The sequence below is a fragment of the Seriola dumerili genome, unplaced genomic scaffold (genome assembly GCF_002260705.1).
Source record: "Seriola dumerili isolate Sdu_G_001 unplaced genomic scaffold, Sdu_1.0 BDQW01000018.1, whole genome shotgun sequence".
Classification (NCBI taxonomy): domain Eukaryota; kingdom Metazoa; phylum Chordata; class Actinopteri; order Carangiformes; family Carangidae; genus Seriola; species Seriola dumerili.
This window is the reverse complement of record NW_019174273.1, coordinates 2794319-2810953: the sequence shown is the minus strand read 5'-3', so window position 1 is coordinate 2810953 and position 16635 is coordinate 2794319. Positions and strand designations below refer to the sequence as shown.

General features: G+C 40.4%; 1 protein-coding gene across 1 annotated transcript; it reads right to left on the bottom strand.

Annotated features, from left to right (window-relative positions):
- LOC111232712 (1-phosphatidylinositol 4,5-bisphosphate phosphodiesterase delta-4-like) lies at nt 1-14917 on the bottom strand. Its single transcript, XM_022760349.1, has 17 exons — nt 14837-14917; nt 12854-12901; nt 12024-12182; nt 11625-11853; nt 11302-11431; nt 10984-11215; nt 10520-10721; nt 9025-9169; nt 8279-8431; nt 7954-8121; nt 3782-3938; nt 3352-3468; nt 2224-2402; nt 2012-2144; nt 1676-1825; nt 638-755; nt 1-293 (listed from the first exon to the last, which is right to left on the bottom strand). Exons 2-16 carry the CDS (start codon nt 12876-12878, stop codon nt 664-666), a joined length of 2271 nt encoding a protein of 756 aa, XP_022616070.1. The 5' UTR covers nt 12879-12901; nt 14837-14917; the 3' UTR covers nt 1-293; nt 638-663.
- Between the last annotated feature and the right edge of the window lie 1718 nt (nt 14918-16635).

Here is a 16635-nt window from a genome sequence, read left to right as displayed (position 1 = left end):
TATTTCATAGCCGTATCCATTTATTTAATATTGATTTAGGCGGCATTCCATATTTGCATGTTGTCCATCATTCATCGTCTTCTGAATCTGAATCTGGCTTTTCCATTGAAATAATAATAGGCAATTATTTTGTCGACAGAAGAGAAATGCAAAACATTTCCTTGTTCCACCTTCCCGAAAATATAATGTGTGGGAGGCATAAAAATCAAATGATACGATGATGATCAATAATGCAGCAGTCAGGAGATGTTACATGACTCTCATATTGTCGGAGAAGGCTGAGTTGGTTAAATCTAACAGAAGTGAAGTGAAAGCAGAGGAGGAAGAAGTGCTGTTCGTTAAAAGAAAATACTGATCTAAAATATACACCCGGATCGAAACGTACAGTATTGGTGGCACATTCTCTACAACAGACACAGTACATCAAACATGAGCAGCAAAGTTCAAGTTAATCTCCTTAACACACACATACACACAATAGAGAACAGAAAATGCACTAAATAAATACATGTATATCTAATATCTGCTACACGACAACCACTAAACATTTGGCGTAGTATTTCTTCACATCAAATAAGAGTAATATTAAAAGCCATTTTAGGAACGTGAAGTATGATTCTACTCTTGTTTCCAATACCTGTGGTGTATTAGGAAAGTGAAGGTTTATTCCAGTCCTGTGATCCGGATGTGTACGAACAAGGAGGAGGGAGGAATACTGGTGCCATCTTTGGATAAAAGGTGAATGTGGCGATAACCTGCGAACACAAATGCAGAAGGATTAGGAGGAATTTTGGCTGACAAATTAAAGAAAGCATTGTTATACAGAGTGATTGGAAAGTGTTGCCCTCAGTGCTCCTTAGATCTCCATCTCTAGAACCTTATCAGTATGTATTCAACCAGGCGGGATTCAACACTTTGTTTAACTCCAGCTCATTGACGAGAAAACAGATACACTAGATGTTCATGTGACCTTGCTCTTACAGTCCCTTAACCTCCAATGTGGAGGAATCTATACTACTAAATCTATAATATTATTTTATTTTGTTTTATTTATTTATTTATTTCTTATTATTTCAGAATTTCACACTTTTTAAAAAAAATGGCCAGATTAAGAAAACATTTTATGTTTAAGATTTCCATGTCTTTCTTTTATTAAAAGCAGGTCTAGGTTCTATATTAAAGGTCCCGTATTTTATATTTTTCTATGTTTTATTTTAAGTGTTGATCCATAAGAAGATATATTATCACCTCAAAGGTCCCATATAGTATAATGGTAGCTGTCCATGTCTTTGTTGATTATAAAGCAGATCTAGGTTCTAGATTAATATTGTGAAAGTATCAAAGCACTCAGTCCATAGAGAAATGCACACAGCCTGTATTCAGAAACTGAGCCTTACTGTAAAACCAGCCATCAGGACTTCTGACATTGACCTGTTGTTACTAGAGCTCCAGACAGAAGCCTGAGACTACACTGAGATGGTTTTTGGTTCTTAAAACCAAAAATATATCTTCTTATGGATCAATTCTTCAAAATAAAAGTGTAAAAATGGGATCTTTAAATAGGCAATCTATCTAAGGCTATGTACATCCACTGCTAATGATAAAGATGCTACACAGAGAGATACAGATTGTAGAGAAGGTTGTAATGTAACCCATCCAGCTTGTCTAACCTTACCTTGCTGCATGCAGCTAAACGGAAGTGCATACTGCCCCACAAAATCGTTTTTAGATGTCTTGTCATAGTCTTCCACTACAAAACGCACCATGGCCAGCTCAGGGGTGTGGATGCTGAAGCGCAGAGTGTCATACCACACAGGGTTGAATCCTGCAGAGAGAAGACATCAGTCTGGCAGTCTGTCAAAGTCTCAAGACTCACGTTGCGTCCTAATTCTGTGTGGAGGAAGCCAGATCTGACATAGAAAACACATTCATCCTGTTCATTCATCCATTCATTCAGTCCTTTATTTATTTCAACAGCAGCAAGTGTTCAGGCCCAGTGCCTCTCCTGTACCATTGTTCTCGATGTATCTGGTCTCCTGCTTGGCCTGGTCCATAGGAACTCCGTGGATCTCCACTCTGACCAGAGGATCCACTATAGAATCCTCCTTGATGTTGACTTTAGGCAGCTGCTGGCCACTAATCACCTTAAAAACATAGTGTTCTCAATGAAAGCTTTATTTTTTTAATGGATAATAAATGGCTACATTTCAAAATTCTTTGTACCTGTATGTTGAGGATGACAGGTTGGTAGCCATCCAGTTTTTGGGGCATCTCAGGGTCAAATCTCTTTTCAATCTCTCTCATGAAATCAGGCTTCAGGATGTATCCACAGCGGCCATTCTGACTGAACAGGCTGTCGTTTAGATCCATTCCTTCTCCAGCTGTCTGGAAATTCAATGCAACTGATGGAAAAAGGAAAAGAAACAAGATTCTTTTTTTCTAACCTTTTTCATGCTGTTTTTGCCAAGAAATTTTGACTGAGAAAACACTGTGTTCAGGCACTTTGAGAGGATAAAAACATTAAAGCTGCACTGGTAAAGTAGTAGACTGCAGGAGTAGTGTGGTCCAACTGCTCAGTGCACTTTGGTAGTACAAAGTATTTTGGTCACTTTCTTCAGTGAAACCATACTCATATAAACCTCCCTAAAATTAAACAACGCCATTTATTTAGTTACATCTGCAGTACGTTTAATGTCATGAAATAGCTCCTGCTAGTATAGCAGTTAGCATGATCAATAAGTGCTAGTTCTGTCAGTTTTGCGACAGGCCGCAATGCAGAATTCCCATAGGGAAACTGCAGGTTTAAGGGCAATTTGCGAATTAATCAGAGTTGAATGTAAAATGATGTAGGCTATTCATGTATTGAAACTTGTGTAGGGCCTTTGATTTTAGCCCTGCATGTATTTCTGTTTCTGTTTTTGTGGCTGGATGATGAATGAAAACATGAACATGAAACATGAACATGAAAATGTTGTGCAACGAACAACTTTGAAATTAGAAATCAGAGATGTTAATTATTTTTTGACCCTTTATAGGAGTTTTTTTATGATGTCCTGTTACCGGGATCAACTGGATTCCTTTTGACTGGAATATCCAACCTTCTTTGATGGCAAGCTAACCCACATTAAGATGAACAAAACAAACTGAACTTCACTGCGCTATTTTTACCACCCACTCAAAAGAGAATTTACTTCCATGCCATGGACGCTCTGGATTCTATCATTGTATCTTAATTTAAGAAACCTTTAGCCCAGTGCAACATTAATGTATCAGACAAATAAGTCATTTGAGAAAGAAAGTCTAAACAGCTGCTTGAGGTAAAAGTTAAATCTATATTTTAGTTGCAGTCACCGATTTGGCACCCAGCATTCCACATTTCCTGAGGACTGAAATTGGAGGAGTCAGTTCGGAAGCCACTGGGATAAACCCTGGTCAGCTGCCGTGAGTTGTGGTGCACAAACTCAGCCCCTGAAATAGAGATAATACATCAGAAGCATAGTTAAAGTTGACAAATATGGTGTGACTGAGCCACTGATACATGTTAATGTTATTATAAATACAGTAAAAGTTGCTGGAAATTTCCCCTGAATTAAAAGTATTAATCACTTTACCTTTTTTGTATTTGACTGAAACAAAAATGATTAAATTTAAAGTATAATAGTCCCCAAACCATTAATATCAAATAAAAAAACATTTATTTGCTAAACCCTAGTATTTATTATATCCATTATCAGCCACACATTATAAAATCTAAAGAGAGGAATTAGGGGACTGGACCCACCAGCCTCTCTCAGGTGTTTGCGGGCTTTGGACTCGGTGAAAGACGCCACCTCATAGAACTTAGAGTGGATGCGGGAGTGTTTGAAGCTACTGAAGTGGACGCTTTTGCAGTAAACGACGCAGTCCGACAGCTCTTTGGACAGACGCTGCTTTGACTTCTGTGGCAAAAGAAGACAAAAGACAAAAAAAGACAAGGTACTAATAAATGCACAGGTTAATATAGGGGAGTATCAGCAACCTTTGCTGGGACAATGCCAGTAAACGTATTGCCATGTCATGGAAGCTTCTGCTGTTCAAACTATGAGGTGCTTCAAACATTCTGTTGTACAGTATTCTGCCCTTTGGCACCATCTGCTGGACGTCTGTGTTGCAAACAGGAAAAAGGAAGTAGTATCCCTTTGTTTGTGAACAATAACACCAGAGTGGTCACTAGAACTACCTTTTCCAAAGCGATGCCTATAAGTTTGTTTAATTTACTTTGTACTTAAAATCCTATATTGAAGAGCATTTATGACTGATGATAGCATTTGTAAATGTTCAGTTTGGTAGCATGTTGCCTGAACCATGTACATTTTCCTGTTGCTACCTTTCTTGCTCTGGCACAGGAAGATGACGTCCCCATTCTTGATCTTGTCCAGTGAGTTGTGATTGGCCCAGTTGTTTTCCTGACTAGGAAGTTGACAAATAGTAGACTAGGAAAACAACTTTCAAGAAGTACATCACAACTATTTGAATTGCAGAGAAAACTGGAGATGTGGGCAGAGATTTTAAGGTCTGGAACCAGAATATACAGAAGTACTACGTCAAAGGCAACCAAATTTGGATGTTTTGTCATTCATCCAAGAGGTTTCATCAGTTCTGTTGATTGTTGGGAGAGTCCCAGCCATTTACAATGCCTTTGAGGTTGCCCCATTAAAGTCAGCTGACTCACGAACACGTGATAGGGTAAACCCTTGTGATGCAAAGGAACCCTGTCATGAGTGGAAGCCCTGGGAACATCGAAACCTTGACTTGAGACAACCCCCTCTTGAATTGTGTAAGTGATACATGCCTACAATGCCAAGCAAAAGCAGGTGTACTGCCAGGGAAGCTTCCATGACTATAAAGATCAGAGGTGTGGCAGGTCCGAAACAGCACAATGACAGTGAAACCTGCAGAGCACCTCCACATGTATGCCTGCCTGCTTCCAGATGAAAGCCGATCTGGCTCGTCAATCTAGGCCTTGGAGCGTCACCTCCCACCTTCACCCGTCTACCAGACAGCAAGACAGCCATCTCTCCAGACACCTAAACCATCAGCAGGGGCACCGTCGAGCTCACATCGCTGCCAAACTCGACGCTGGCCTCACCTCTGATGACCGTGTTGACAGGAGTCCCAGTGTGGTGTTTCATGCCTCTCAGATGCTTATCAATAAACATGACTCTAAGTGCCCAATGATTCCTTTACAGCTATGGACATATATGCACTTTTGACTTGCAAGTATGCATAAAAAAAGCCACACTTGATATTACATTCTAGCCTTACTTACACGACAGTATTTATCAACAGAGGTGATTACTGACTGCAGTTAGTGCTGCTCAGAGTGTCAAGTATCCCAGTTTAGAGGGGACTGTACAACCTTCACCTTGCTGAACTTGACTTGCTTTGGTCTAGCCTGACATACCACGGCTTGGTCTGGTGTCGCATAACAGAATGGGAGGTTAGATCCTCTGTCTTTCCTTTTTCTGTATACAGTGCATTCAGAAAATCTTCAGACACCTTCACATTTTCGCATTTTATGTTGCAGCCTTATACTGAAATCATTTAAATTAATTTTCCCTCCTCAATCTACACTTAATAGGCCATAATGGTTGAAATGAGAATTTTTGCAAGTTTATTAAAAAGGAAAAACTGAAATATCACACAAGTATTCAGACACTGTACTTGGTTGAATCACCTTTAGCAGCGATTTCAGCCTCAAGTCTTCTTGGGTATGACACGAAAAGCTTTGCACATCTGGAATTGGAGAATTTCTGCTGTTCTTCCCTGCAGATCCTCTCAGGCTCTGTCAGGTTAGATGGGGACTGTCGATGGACAGGCATTTTCAAACATGTTCATTTGGGTTGAACTCAAGGACATTCACAGAGTTGTCCCAAGCTACTCCTGTTGTCTTAGCTGTGTGTTTAGGGCCAAGGTGAACCTTCCACCCAGTCTCAGGTCCTAATCCTGCCTCCCCCATGCTTCACCGTTGGGATGGTGCCTGGTTTCCTCCAGATATGACGCTTACAATCGAGGCAGATTGTTCAATCTTGGTTTCATGAGCCACGTGGTTACATGAGGATTATGTTCTGTGATTTTTCAAGTGCATTAAACACCATCCAACCCCCCATTCTGAAAGACAAGCTGGAAGGGATGGGGGTGGATCCCTGCTTCACGTCCTGGATTGTGGATTACCTGACAAGACGACCACAGTACATCAGGCTGGGTAACTGTGTCTCAGGGACAGTCATGAGCAGCACTGGGGCTCCACAGGGGACTGTTCTGCTCCGTTCCTGTTCACCCTGTCTACGGCTGACTTTAAATACAACTCTGAGTCTTACCAAATCCAGGAAGTCCTGACGGCTGGTTTTAAGGCTCAGTTTCTGAATACAGGCTGTGTGCATTTCTCTGTGGACTGAGCGCTTTGATACTTTCACAGTATTAATATAGAACCTAGACCTGCTTTATAATCAAACGACATGTGGACATCTACCTCTATACTATATAGAACTTTCAACATAAGCATGAGGCTGCAACATAACAAAATGAGAAAAAAGTGAAGGGGTCTGAATACACTCTGAATGCACTGTATGTCATGTCGACTTGTGCATTTGACAAGCACCGTGGTGGAAGATGTGTATATCTTTTAGTTGATGTACATCCTCAACAGATAAATTTTAAAAGGAGTTTAGTTCAGTTCACACCAGTGTCTCGGGTGGTGGCACAGTGACGAAGCTTCATTCTCTCTCTCTTGTTCCTGCCTGCCTCTGTCTCTTTCTCTGCTATCACTGTGTAAACAGATCACCTTATCTAACACCCAGTGTCTGCTCCCTGCCCTTCAATTGTCTGTATTTTTCATGAGGAATGACACAAGTTTATGCAATCCTTTTCCTGTTGGATACAAAGGTGATCACATTGACAACAACCACATCTCACATCTTCCAGTTTTGCCTTGGTGTTGCTTTCACCCTCTGGGGACTGTCTTTTCACTGGTAAATGAATAGACAGAAATTTTATATTTATAGTAAAATAACTTCATTTATATAGCATGTATAAGAAAGCCCATGCCTCACCCACCTGGCGCCACCATCCAACCTATCAGGATTTGGTTTCTCTGAGTGTTTACCTGAAATCTGCTATATTTTTATTAGATCACTCAGCAAACAGTCAGCCAAACAGAAGACAGGCTCAGAGTCTCTGAGGTGGGTCAGAGGAGGTGACATTTAATGTGTCTCCTGAAACATGCTAAGAATACTTCACAGATTGAAACAGGCAATCTTCAAGTCTGTCCCACAGTTCCTGGAAGAATTCAGCAAATAACCTGGACCTAAAAAACTCCTCCACAGTGCAGGGCCATTTTATATTCAAACATCAATAATTATGGAGAATATTCTTGCATATTTTTTAACTGTATACAGCAATAAATTAACCCTGTACTCTATAAATAAAACAGACCTACTATTAATAAAAACCTTAGTTTACGCTGTGGCTAAGCAAAGTGTCAATGGAGGACGGTGGACTGTGGTGGATCTGTTTTTCCAGGTCCTGTCAGTCTCTTTACTGGCCCTCTCTGTGTGTCTGTCATTTGGGGTGAGCATGAAAATGGCTGCAAACATGTTCTGGGACTGCACTCACTGGCCAATAAGAATCAACCCACCCCTCCCCCACTCAAACACATTTCAGGCACAGAATTGTTCCTTGCTTTAAGCCCTGTAAATTAAATTATTAACAAGATGCATTTAATCAAAAGGACTGCCTTTATTTTGGGCTAGACAGGTTAATCTATTAAGTGTTCCATTCATACGTCGAAATACACTTCCTGATTTGCCTCAGTGTTTCATCATCAGCCTAAAATGACTGAAATAGAGAATCCTGGATCAGTAGACTGTGTATAATAACCTGTCTGGGTCTGAGGCCAAAAAGACGCTGGCCTACCTTAACCCTGCGACGGACGCTCTCACGGTGGAGGTTATCCTCATCGATTTCAGCCACCTCGTCTTCATCGCTGAACTCCCCAGTGAGAGAGTCCTCCACCATGCCATTGAAGCTCTCCTCCAGTCCACCGATTTTCTTGGCCTTCAGCAGAATCTTCCCCCTCAGATCCTGACAAGAACATTTAATACTTAACATCCAGCTTCATTTTCAAAAAACTCATATGTGTGGGAGTTGTTAAAACTTAAAAAATAAAATTGGGCCATTTCATGCCTATATTTGATAGAGACAGACAGAAAATGTTTTACTGTAAAGCCAGCTGCCTCACCTCAGGAGACGGCAGCCCAATGGGAGCCTTTCCGTCCAGTGTGCTTTTCAGTAGCTTGTCACCAAGGATGTGGTTGAGGTGTTGGGCCATGACTCTCTGTTGCTCAACACTGCAGTGGTTCTCGATGGACAGGATGACTGGATATTCCGACACCTGGATGGGGGAGAGGAGGAGTGAGGGAGTGAGTGAGTGAGTTTGTAATTGAATCTTGGAGAGTATTATCCTAGAGGAAAGGTAATACGGCTTCTGCCATACACATGTGGGTTGTGCCTGGCTGGATGAAAGAGCGGCAGATGGATGGGCAAGGGGTCACGAGGCCACAATATTCAGCAGCAGACAAATGCTCATACACAGCAGGCTCTGACATGCATGTGAACCTGGCAGCTGTTCACTTTGGCACAGGCTGGAGCTCTGTGGCAGATCCTTGGCTACTTCGCTTCATACTGCTTTCAGATTATGTCTTGGATATCATTGCACAGTTGTACTCCCTCATATAAATATACAATGAGATGCTGAGCGATTTGTTAATACAGCTTTACAGAACAATGAAAGCAAAAACAATTTGTCATGCCAGCATGAGGAGATTACAAAATGTGTTTGGTCTGCTTGAAAAGCAGCGTGATCGTCTTTCCACACGATCAACCTCAAAATGAATGTTCCAAAACACAACCTCCTTTAGGGTCAGGGTCTCAGGGGCACTCACTCAGTAATTTACAAAATGAAGCAATCATTATAGGTGACACTACCTTGAAGGCATAGTTTCCCACTGCATTGACCACGTCCTTGAAGAGTATCTTTGAGGTGAAAGTGTGTCCATGATAGACAATGGGTTCTCCATTGGCACCATCCCAACAGTCCACTTCCACACACCGGCAGCCACGAGTCAGAGCCCTTAGTAGCAAAGATAAATTAATTTATTCAATCATTCAATCTTTCCCAGGGTTCCCATACATCCTAGAAAAAACCTGGAAAACTAACGGTTTTCCAGTCATAGAAAAGACATGGAAATGAAAGAAGAAAAAGTCCTGGAAAATAATTTCAACATTCTCCTATTATCAGGCAAAGTTAAGTTCAGGATCACGTGGATGTCACATCACATCACCAGCTGTAGGTTGGATGATTTAAACTCTGAAGAATGTAAGTTACATTATTACATTACTACTGCTAACTGTGGTCTTTTTTATTGGTTTATAGGTGAACATATTCTTCCCAACTTGTTTTAAACTGTTGACTAACAGGTTAGCATGTTCGGTTCAGTTGCTTGCTAGCTTCTTTTGCCTGTAGCTTAAGGTTTGTGATTCAGCTCTGGCGGAGCAAAGGTTGCAAATGTGTATTGGTTCTTTGCTTTGAGTTGGATAATAATAAATGTGAAGCTGGGTCAATACAATAAATGAGAGCCCAACTGTATGTTAGTCAAACACCGGAACCCTGTTTCTTTTTATTTACTTTTCTCATGGTTACAGGGGGGTCAATCTCTTTTATTACTGCCATGATTAGCCTGATGTTTCCATTACTAAATTTGATGAAATTGAATGAATCACTTAAAAAGAATTTGACGTCAGGACTCTTTTGATTTGTTTTTTTATTAATGAATTTTGTAAAACTGATGAATGGGGGAAGATTAATGCAGCGCAACGTCACAGTAAATCCCATTACCCCTGAGAGGTTCAATGGGGCATAGAGAGTTAGAGCGGACATTAGGTAACGGATTTCCGCTGAAGGAAACCCTGACATCTATGAAATGATATATTTATATGTTTGCCAACCACCAAAAAAAGAAGCACCAGAAGAAGAACTGTGCTTTGGTTTTATGGAGGCACGCAAGGGTTTACGGCACCTGGCATGTGTCCGGTACAGTGCTTATTGCTGGTGACACAAACAGCAAAGCTCCTGATGCTGCTAAAGTCAGTTCACATGAACATTTGAAGGACTTTTATGAACAAATCAGTTCAGATTCCGATGAGTCTAAATAAACAGCCACATCAGTAACGAATTTGAAACGACACATCAAGTTGAAGCATCCAACCAGTCTTTAGTAATATCTCAGTGAATGATCATTAAGAAAGGATCAGACCATGAATCAACAGTCGCAAAGTTCTTCCTCCTGAGTCAAACTCATAGCATATACACATAAAACCAACTGGCCTGCCAACTAGCCTTGCAAGTAGTATTTCAACAGCACTTATTTGGCAAGGACCATCGCAAACAAAAACAATCCACCAGAGCACCATGATAGAATACCTGATGTATCCTTCTACACTGCTCTGTCCTCGGAGCTGGTCCTCCATTAGGTAGGTGTTGTGGGAGGAGGAGATAAAGTAATGGCACAGCGGCTGACTCATGTCCTGGTACACGCCCCGCCGCTGTGGGTTGAAAATGGAGCCCTCAGCTGAGCCGAGGTACATCAAGAAGCCGTCAAATGTCATGGCATTCAGCAACTTGGCTGGAAATACAGAAGAGTGGTGTCACAACCTTGTCACCTAGTGCCAGAAACCAACCTCAAATGGTACATGGACCCAAATCATGAGCCACTGGGTTGATGGTAGGTGACGAACTACAATTTCTTGGGTGTAATAATCTCTTAAAACAGCTGAAAAAGTCATATCACAGGAAGGTATGATCCAATTTATCATACCTCACCTTTGGAAGACCGTAACACACATTGAATCAAGGTAGATAGAGTACATTCTTTACAGTAAGTGTACCTGTGTCCGAGGGCTCGTAGCGTTCAATAAGCTGCTTGGCATGCTGCTGGGTGTCGTTCCCCTCCAGCTGCTCCTCTCTCAAGAAGTCCTCCAAATCACTCTGGGATAGCTTCTGGCCATCGACTGAGTACTCCTGGAAAACCCTCAGTACATCCTCTCGCTGGGTCAACATCTTGTAGAAGAGCACAAACTCGTCGTCTTCAAGTGTACCTGACTGGGATTTATCAGCCATCTGAGAGAACATAAAGCAACAAAGTTCAAGGAAAGGTGCATCAAGAAAGGTCTTACAGAAACCACAATCTCAGGAATTGCCCTCACTGTGAAGAGACGATGAGCGTGGTGCTCATTCATGTCCACATTCATCATCTTCAGTAAATCTCTCACTTCCCTGAAGTTCATCCTGCCATCATTGTTCTTGTCTGCCTTCTTGAACCAGTCACCAATCCACCTGGGTACGCCACTTAAGGAAAAGGAAAAGTGTCACATTCAATATGTAATGGGTAGATGACCCCATGTATGGACTTAAGAGTGCAGTCTTTATTGGCAATTTGATGGGATTTAATCTCTTGGTTGGACTGGAAACCAGTACACCCTTTTAAGACATTGATGACATATAACTGAGAACACTGAGTGAAGGATACTGGTCAAGTTTCTCTCGCTCCCCCATGTTCTCCAGGTTCTCAATTAGCTTCCTCATGCCCCTGATCCAGGACTGTGCCTCCTCAGCTGACTCGGCCACCAGATCCAGGTTGCCCCTGCGACCGCGGAAGACCAGCGTGAAGCATCGTTCGGCTGGGAAGTCATCAGCGATGCTGAGCAGCACCTCAGACTGGTGGCCCTCTCGTATCGCCTCCACGTCACTCACGGAAACTGGGCACAAAGAAAGACATGGGATGTTAGACTTGGAAGCAGAAAATGTGAATTTGTTGATGTCTTGAATAATCGGCATCACTATTTGTGTAATCACAGCTGTCATGTTGGGCACAGTGTGCGAGCAGAGACATCCATCATATCACTAACAGTGAGTCATGTGATCTTACAAGTGGAGTGGGTGTTGCCAGCCTTCTTGGACTTGTACCAGATAGTCATGCAGTCATCCTGCAGTTTGAAGTAACGTTGCTTCTTCCAGGTACGAGACTTGATTTTCCTCATCACTGTCCCCACCAGCATGGACTGGAGGTTGTCATCCCCCTGTATGCCTAAAAAGAGATAGGAGAATTATTAAATATAAAATTATTGTATGTTTGGATGATACTTTAGCTCAAAAGTAAGGAAATTAAATGTAAACATCCCATTTGTAATTTAATTTTCACAATATCTGACAATTTCAAAATAAAAAGTCAATTTCACATCAAATGTTATTAAATTTCATTACACCATTTCAAACATGAAAATGAAAATTTGAATTTTACATTTAAATTCATGCTTTTGTCAAAAATGAAAAATTAAATTTCAGTTTGATTTAATGATTTTATCTTACAATTGAACCCCTGGGCCTCCATACAAAGCTCATTACATACATATTAAAATGTCTGCTTTACCAAAGCAACTCTCTGGGTCTTAATTTGAAAGATACTTACTAGCAAATTGTATTCAAGCTGTGGATCCTACTGTGAATGAATATTTGATAACTTAATTTATATATTTGTTTGCCTTGATTTGTTTAAAATCCTCCAATAACATACCAATGTCTCTGCCTAGAGGTGAGCAAGACTAACCAGATATCAGATATTGTTCTGACCAATGTACATCCACATAGAGAGACAGGTTCAATCAGATGGTCCATGTCAGTTTAATTTATAATTTATACAGTTTAATAATTAAAGAAAATAAACCATAATCCCACCACAGGAGACAAAAACAAACTTACGGAGGCCACTCCCTGTGGAAGCCATTCAGTGTCTTCTCACACTGCCATCTACAGAAAAGAATGGAGAGTTTGGAAAAAAGTTATGTATATTTTTAAAACAAAACTGCATTAGAGGATTTACAGTACATAAGTGCATAAATTTGGTCATTTAATTTGTATTTTTGGGGCCTTTTATGAGATTTCCTTAACTGAAAACTTCAGGTGTGCGTGGCTGAGGGCAGTTAAGTTTGTTGTGACATCACAAAGTTCCAGAAGTCCTGACAGCTGGTTTTAAGGCTAAGTTTCTGAATACAGGCTGTGTGCATTTTTCTGTGGAATGAGCGCTTTGATACTTTCACAGTATTAATATAGAACCTAGACCTGATCTATAATCAAACTACACATGGACATCTACCTTTATACTATATGGTACCTTTAAGATGCGTTTCATGCTCTTATAACATATTCTCTGGGTGTGCCTGCTCCACATTATCCAGCTTTATCCTTGTGCTGTTAACAGTGTCGGCTCACTTAGTTGATCTGGGTGCTTATTCGCTGCTCTGTTGTTTTTACTGCATTCTGTCCTGTCCTGCACTTTTTATTTAGTCTCAGCATCGAGCTCGCTCAGCCAACTAATCTCCCAAAATCCCCGTCATGGTCTCAGCATTCCTTTCACTTTTGACCTGAACTGGGTCCAACTGGTCCAACTCATTTCATTTCATTAATAAAGTTCATTCTCCTGTACAGAATCTGTCATGCACACATTATGTTACAAAACCACCTTGTTTCAACCTGTAGTAATGCAACTAGTAGGTCATTTAATGACAGATTCATATAGGCCAACATAATCAATACACAAAATAAAGTATAACAAAATACATAAACACTCAGATAATCAGTTTTAGTTTGAATAAAAGGCAGATGATGCACATAAATAGACAGCATAAAATAGATCAAAAAGTCAAGGGAGTTCTGAATTGAAATATTCACGCAGCTCTACATGGACGACAGTGTTTTTCTGATATCTACGATGTAATATATTCAGTCATTAGGATTATGTAGGCCCAGATAAAATTCACTGTGTGTCTGTGTCCTACCAGACATATTTTCATGTCATCTCGTCAAGTGATAACTGGCAGCATTTTAGTTTGAAAGCAAATGTGTGGTGAATATTCCCATGATTCCTTCCTTCCCATATACACATTTAATATATGTATATGTATTGAATTTCCACATATAAAATATATGTTTTTATTTTACATATATACATAGATGTATAAAAAAATATATCAAACCTATAACAAATTGAAACTATTTCATATATTGACATTTATATCTAGCAATACAATTATATACATTTATGTATGTATGCTTATATTGTAGGCATATGTTGCATAAATATAATAAGCCTGTCAATATATGTCAGAGACCAGTTTCCCCAGAATGTGAAGTTAGACATGTTTCAAATGAATGAGAAATTAATAATAAAAACATATAAGCATATAGATTTTGTATATGTATATGTATGCAATAAACTTTATTATAATTAATAAATTGAATATATAATCTTAACACCTTTTTACATAGAATACATATGTGCTCTATGTAGATATTTTTAATATGTATATATACAAATTTTACTATGGGTATTTCATATATGTTATAAACTTATATCTTCATTTATTCAGAAGCTGTATATATATGATAATAATATATCTCCTCATAGGAAACATCACTCTTGATAGGGACTTACATGTATATGTAATATATTACATTTCTATATGGGTTCACTGTAAACATCCACATCCACACAAAGGTCCATGTATTACAGCAACTGCATGGAAGTGTCAAACTGTGTTGTCTTATTTTGCAATGTTAAATACATAGACATATATGATCAATGAACTTCCTTCATACATCTTTAAAAGTTCAAGTAAACAATAGGGTAAAGAAGCATCTCTGAAATCTCAAAAAAAAAAAAAAAACTTAGGAGATGTCTCTGACCTGTTGCAGGATCATCCCTGGTCAGTGCCGCTGGCTGCTGCAGAGCTGGAACAGATCATACGGTCCGGGAGCTTGCTGCTGTCCCCCCCTGCACACCACGCTGCAGTGATGAAAGCAACAATTGAAGCCAGAGTCAACTCCCTGTGACGCTCACCTGCCCCTCCTCCCCTGCTCTCTCTCTCTCTCTGGATCCTTTTTGTCCTGTCACTTGATCAACTGTTTAGCTTTTCTTAAAGGTCCATTGCCACTTAACGTTCTGCCAGATTGTCTTTGTGCCCTCCCAGCTGGTGCCTTTTACCCTCATTTCTGCCTTTTGCATCTGCCAGTTTTTTCATCTCCTGTCTGGTTTTGCACTTTGACCTTTCACCTCGTTCGTCTGGTTTCATGCCTGCTTGCTGCTGCCATTCCCCTCTCACCTGCCTTCATTTGTACCTCTGTGAATAAAGGTGAACTGTTTATAAAGGAGTTATTTGTAAGTTTTGCTATTGCTACATAGCTAACATTAACATTAACAGCTAGTTACTTACCAAGTGATGAGACAGGCCGGCTGGGCTTGAGCTAGCTGGTTAGCATTCTATCTTCAGTAGAGAAAAAGACGTGATGGTGTGACAGTGGTGTTTGTTTCCACCTCTGGAGACAGCTGTTGGCGAGTAAAGGGATGAAGTTTGATGCTGAACTAGCTGCTAATGCTAATGTTAGCTATGTAATAATAGCAAAACTTGCAAATGGCTCCCATAATTCATTGGCTGTTCGGCCATTGCAAAATTACATAGCCTAGTGTAAGTTGTCTTTTCCTAAGTCCTCCTTCACATCTTTCCTTGACCTCACGACGTTCTCCATCAAAGTCAAGGAAAAGTGGTTAGGAGAGGACATAGGATGTAAGTTTTTTGACTATTTGACCACAGCCAGAGTCTCACAGGATCACCTGATTTGGCCCAGTATCGTGTCATGCCAAGTGGAGGAGCAGCAGAGCTTCACCACAGAGTCAAAATGTTTTCTGTCCCGTGTAATGTTACTAAGCCTCGTTCATCAAACTTTGATCAGGCCAGTTTAGCTGCAGGCCACAAGGACAGCACATCAGGAAGAGATTCATCATCAAACAACAAACCACTTGCAGCTCAGCTCTGGACTCATTACTGACATCACTTACACACCCGGGAGCTCACACACAGAAGTTTGTAGGTTTAGAATATGAATATTCTCCGTGGTCTTGTGTGTTCCCTGCTCAGGTTCTGAGGCATTAATAATCCACAGCTCCAGCTCGGTTTCCCGCCTCAAATTACACAGACCTAGCCAGGAATAAAATGGAGGGGCTCCCTCACAATGACCTCCTCGAAAGGGAAGGAAAAAAAAAAACTACAGTACCCAGCAGCAACTTCTACAATGCAAAACTGAAGTCATTTACAGCAGTTATCACAACACGTTCAGCTGTCAGTCATCTGTATGTCAATATCATACGTTTTCTGAATTGATCCATAAGAAGATATATTTGTGGTTCTAAGAACCAAAAACCATCTCAGTGTAGTTTTACATCTCCTCTCTGAGGTTTCTCTCTGGAGCTCTAGTAACAACAGGTCAGTGAGCCAATCAGAAGAGGTTAGACATAAAAATTAAATGTAGAGAACTTAAGGGTCTGTATTTGTAAATATAATCAATAACCCATTGCATTTTACTCTATATTCTCATAACCTGTAAAGCATACGACAGCAGTGGATGCTAATCTCTAAAATGACTGACATTGGAATACGTTTATCATAAACCGATAGCATGATCCCTGCTTAACCTGAACAGCTACTGAC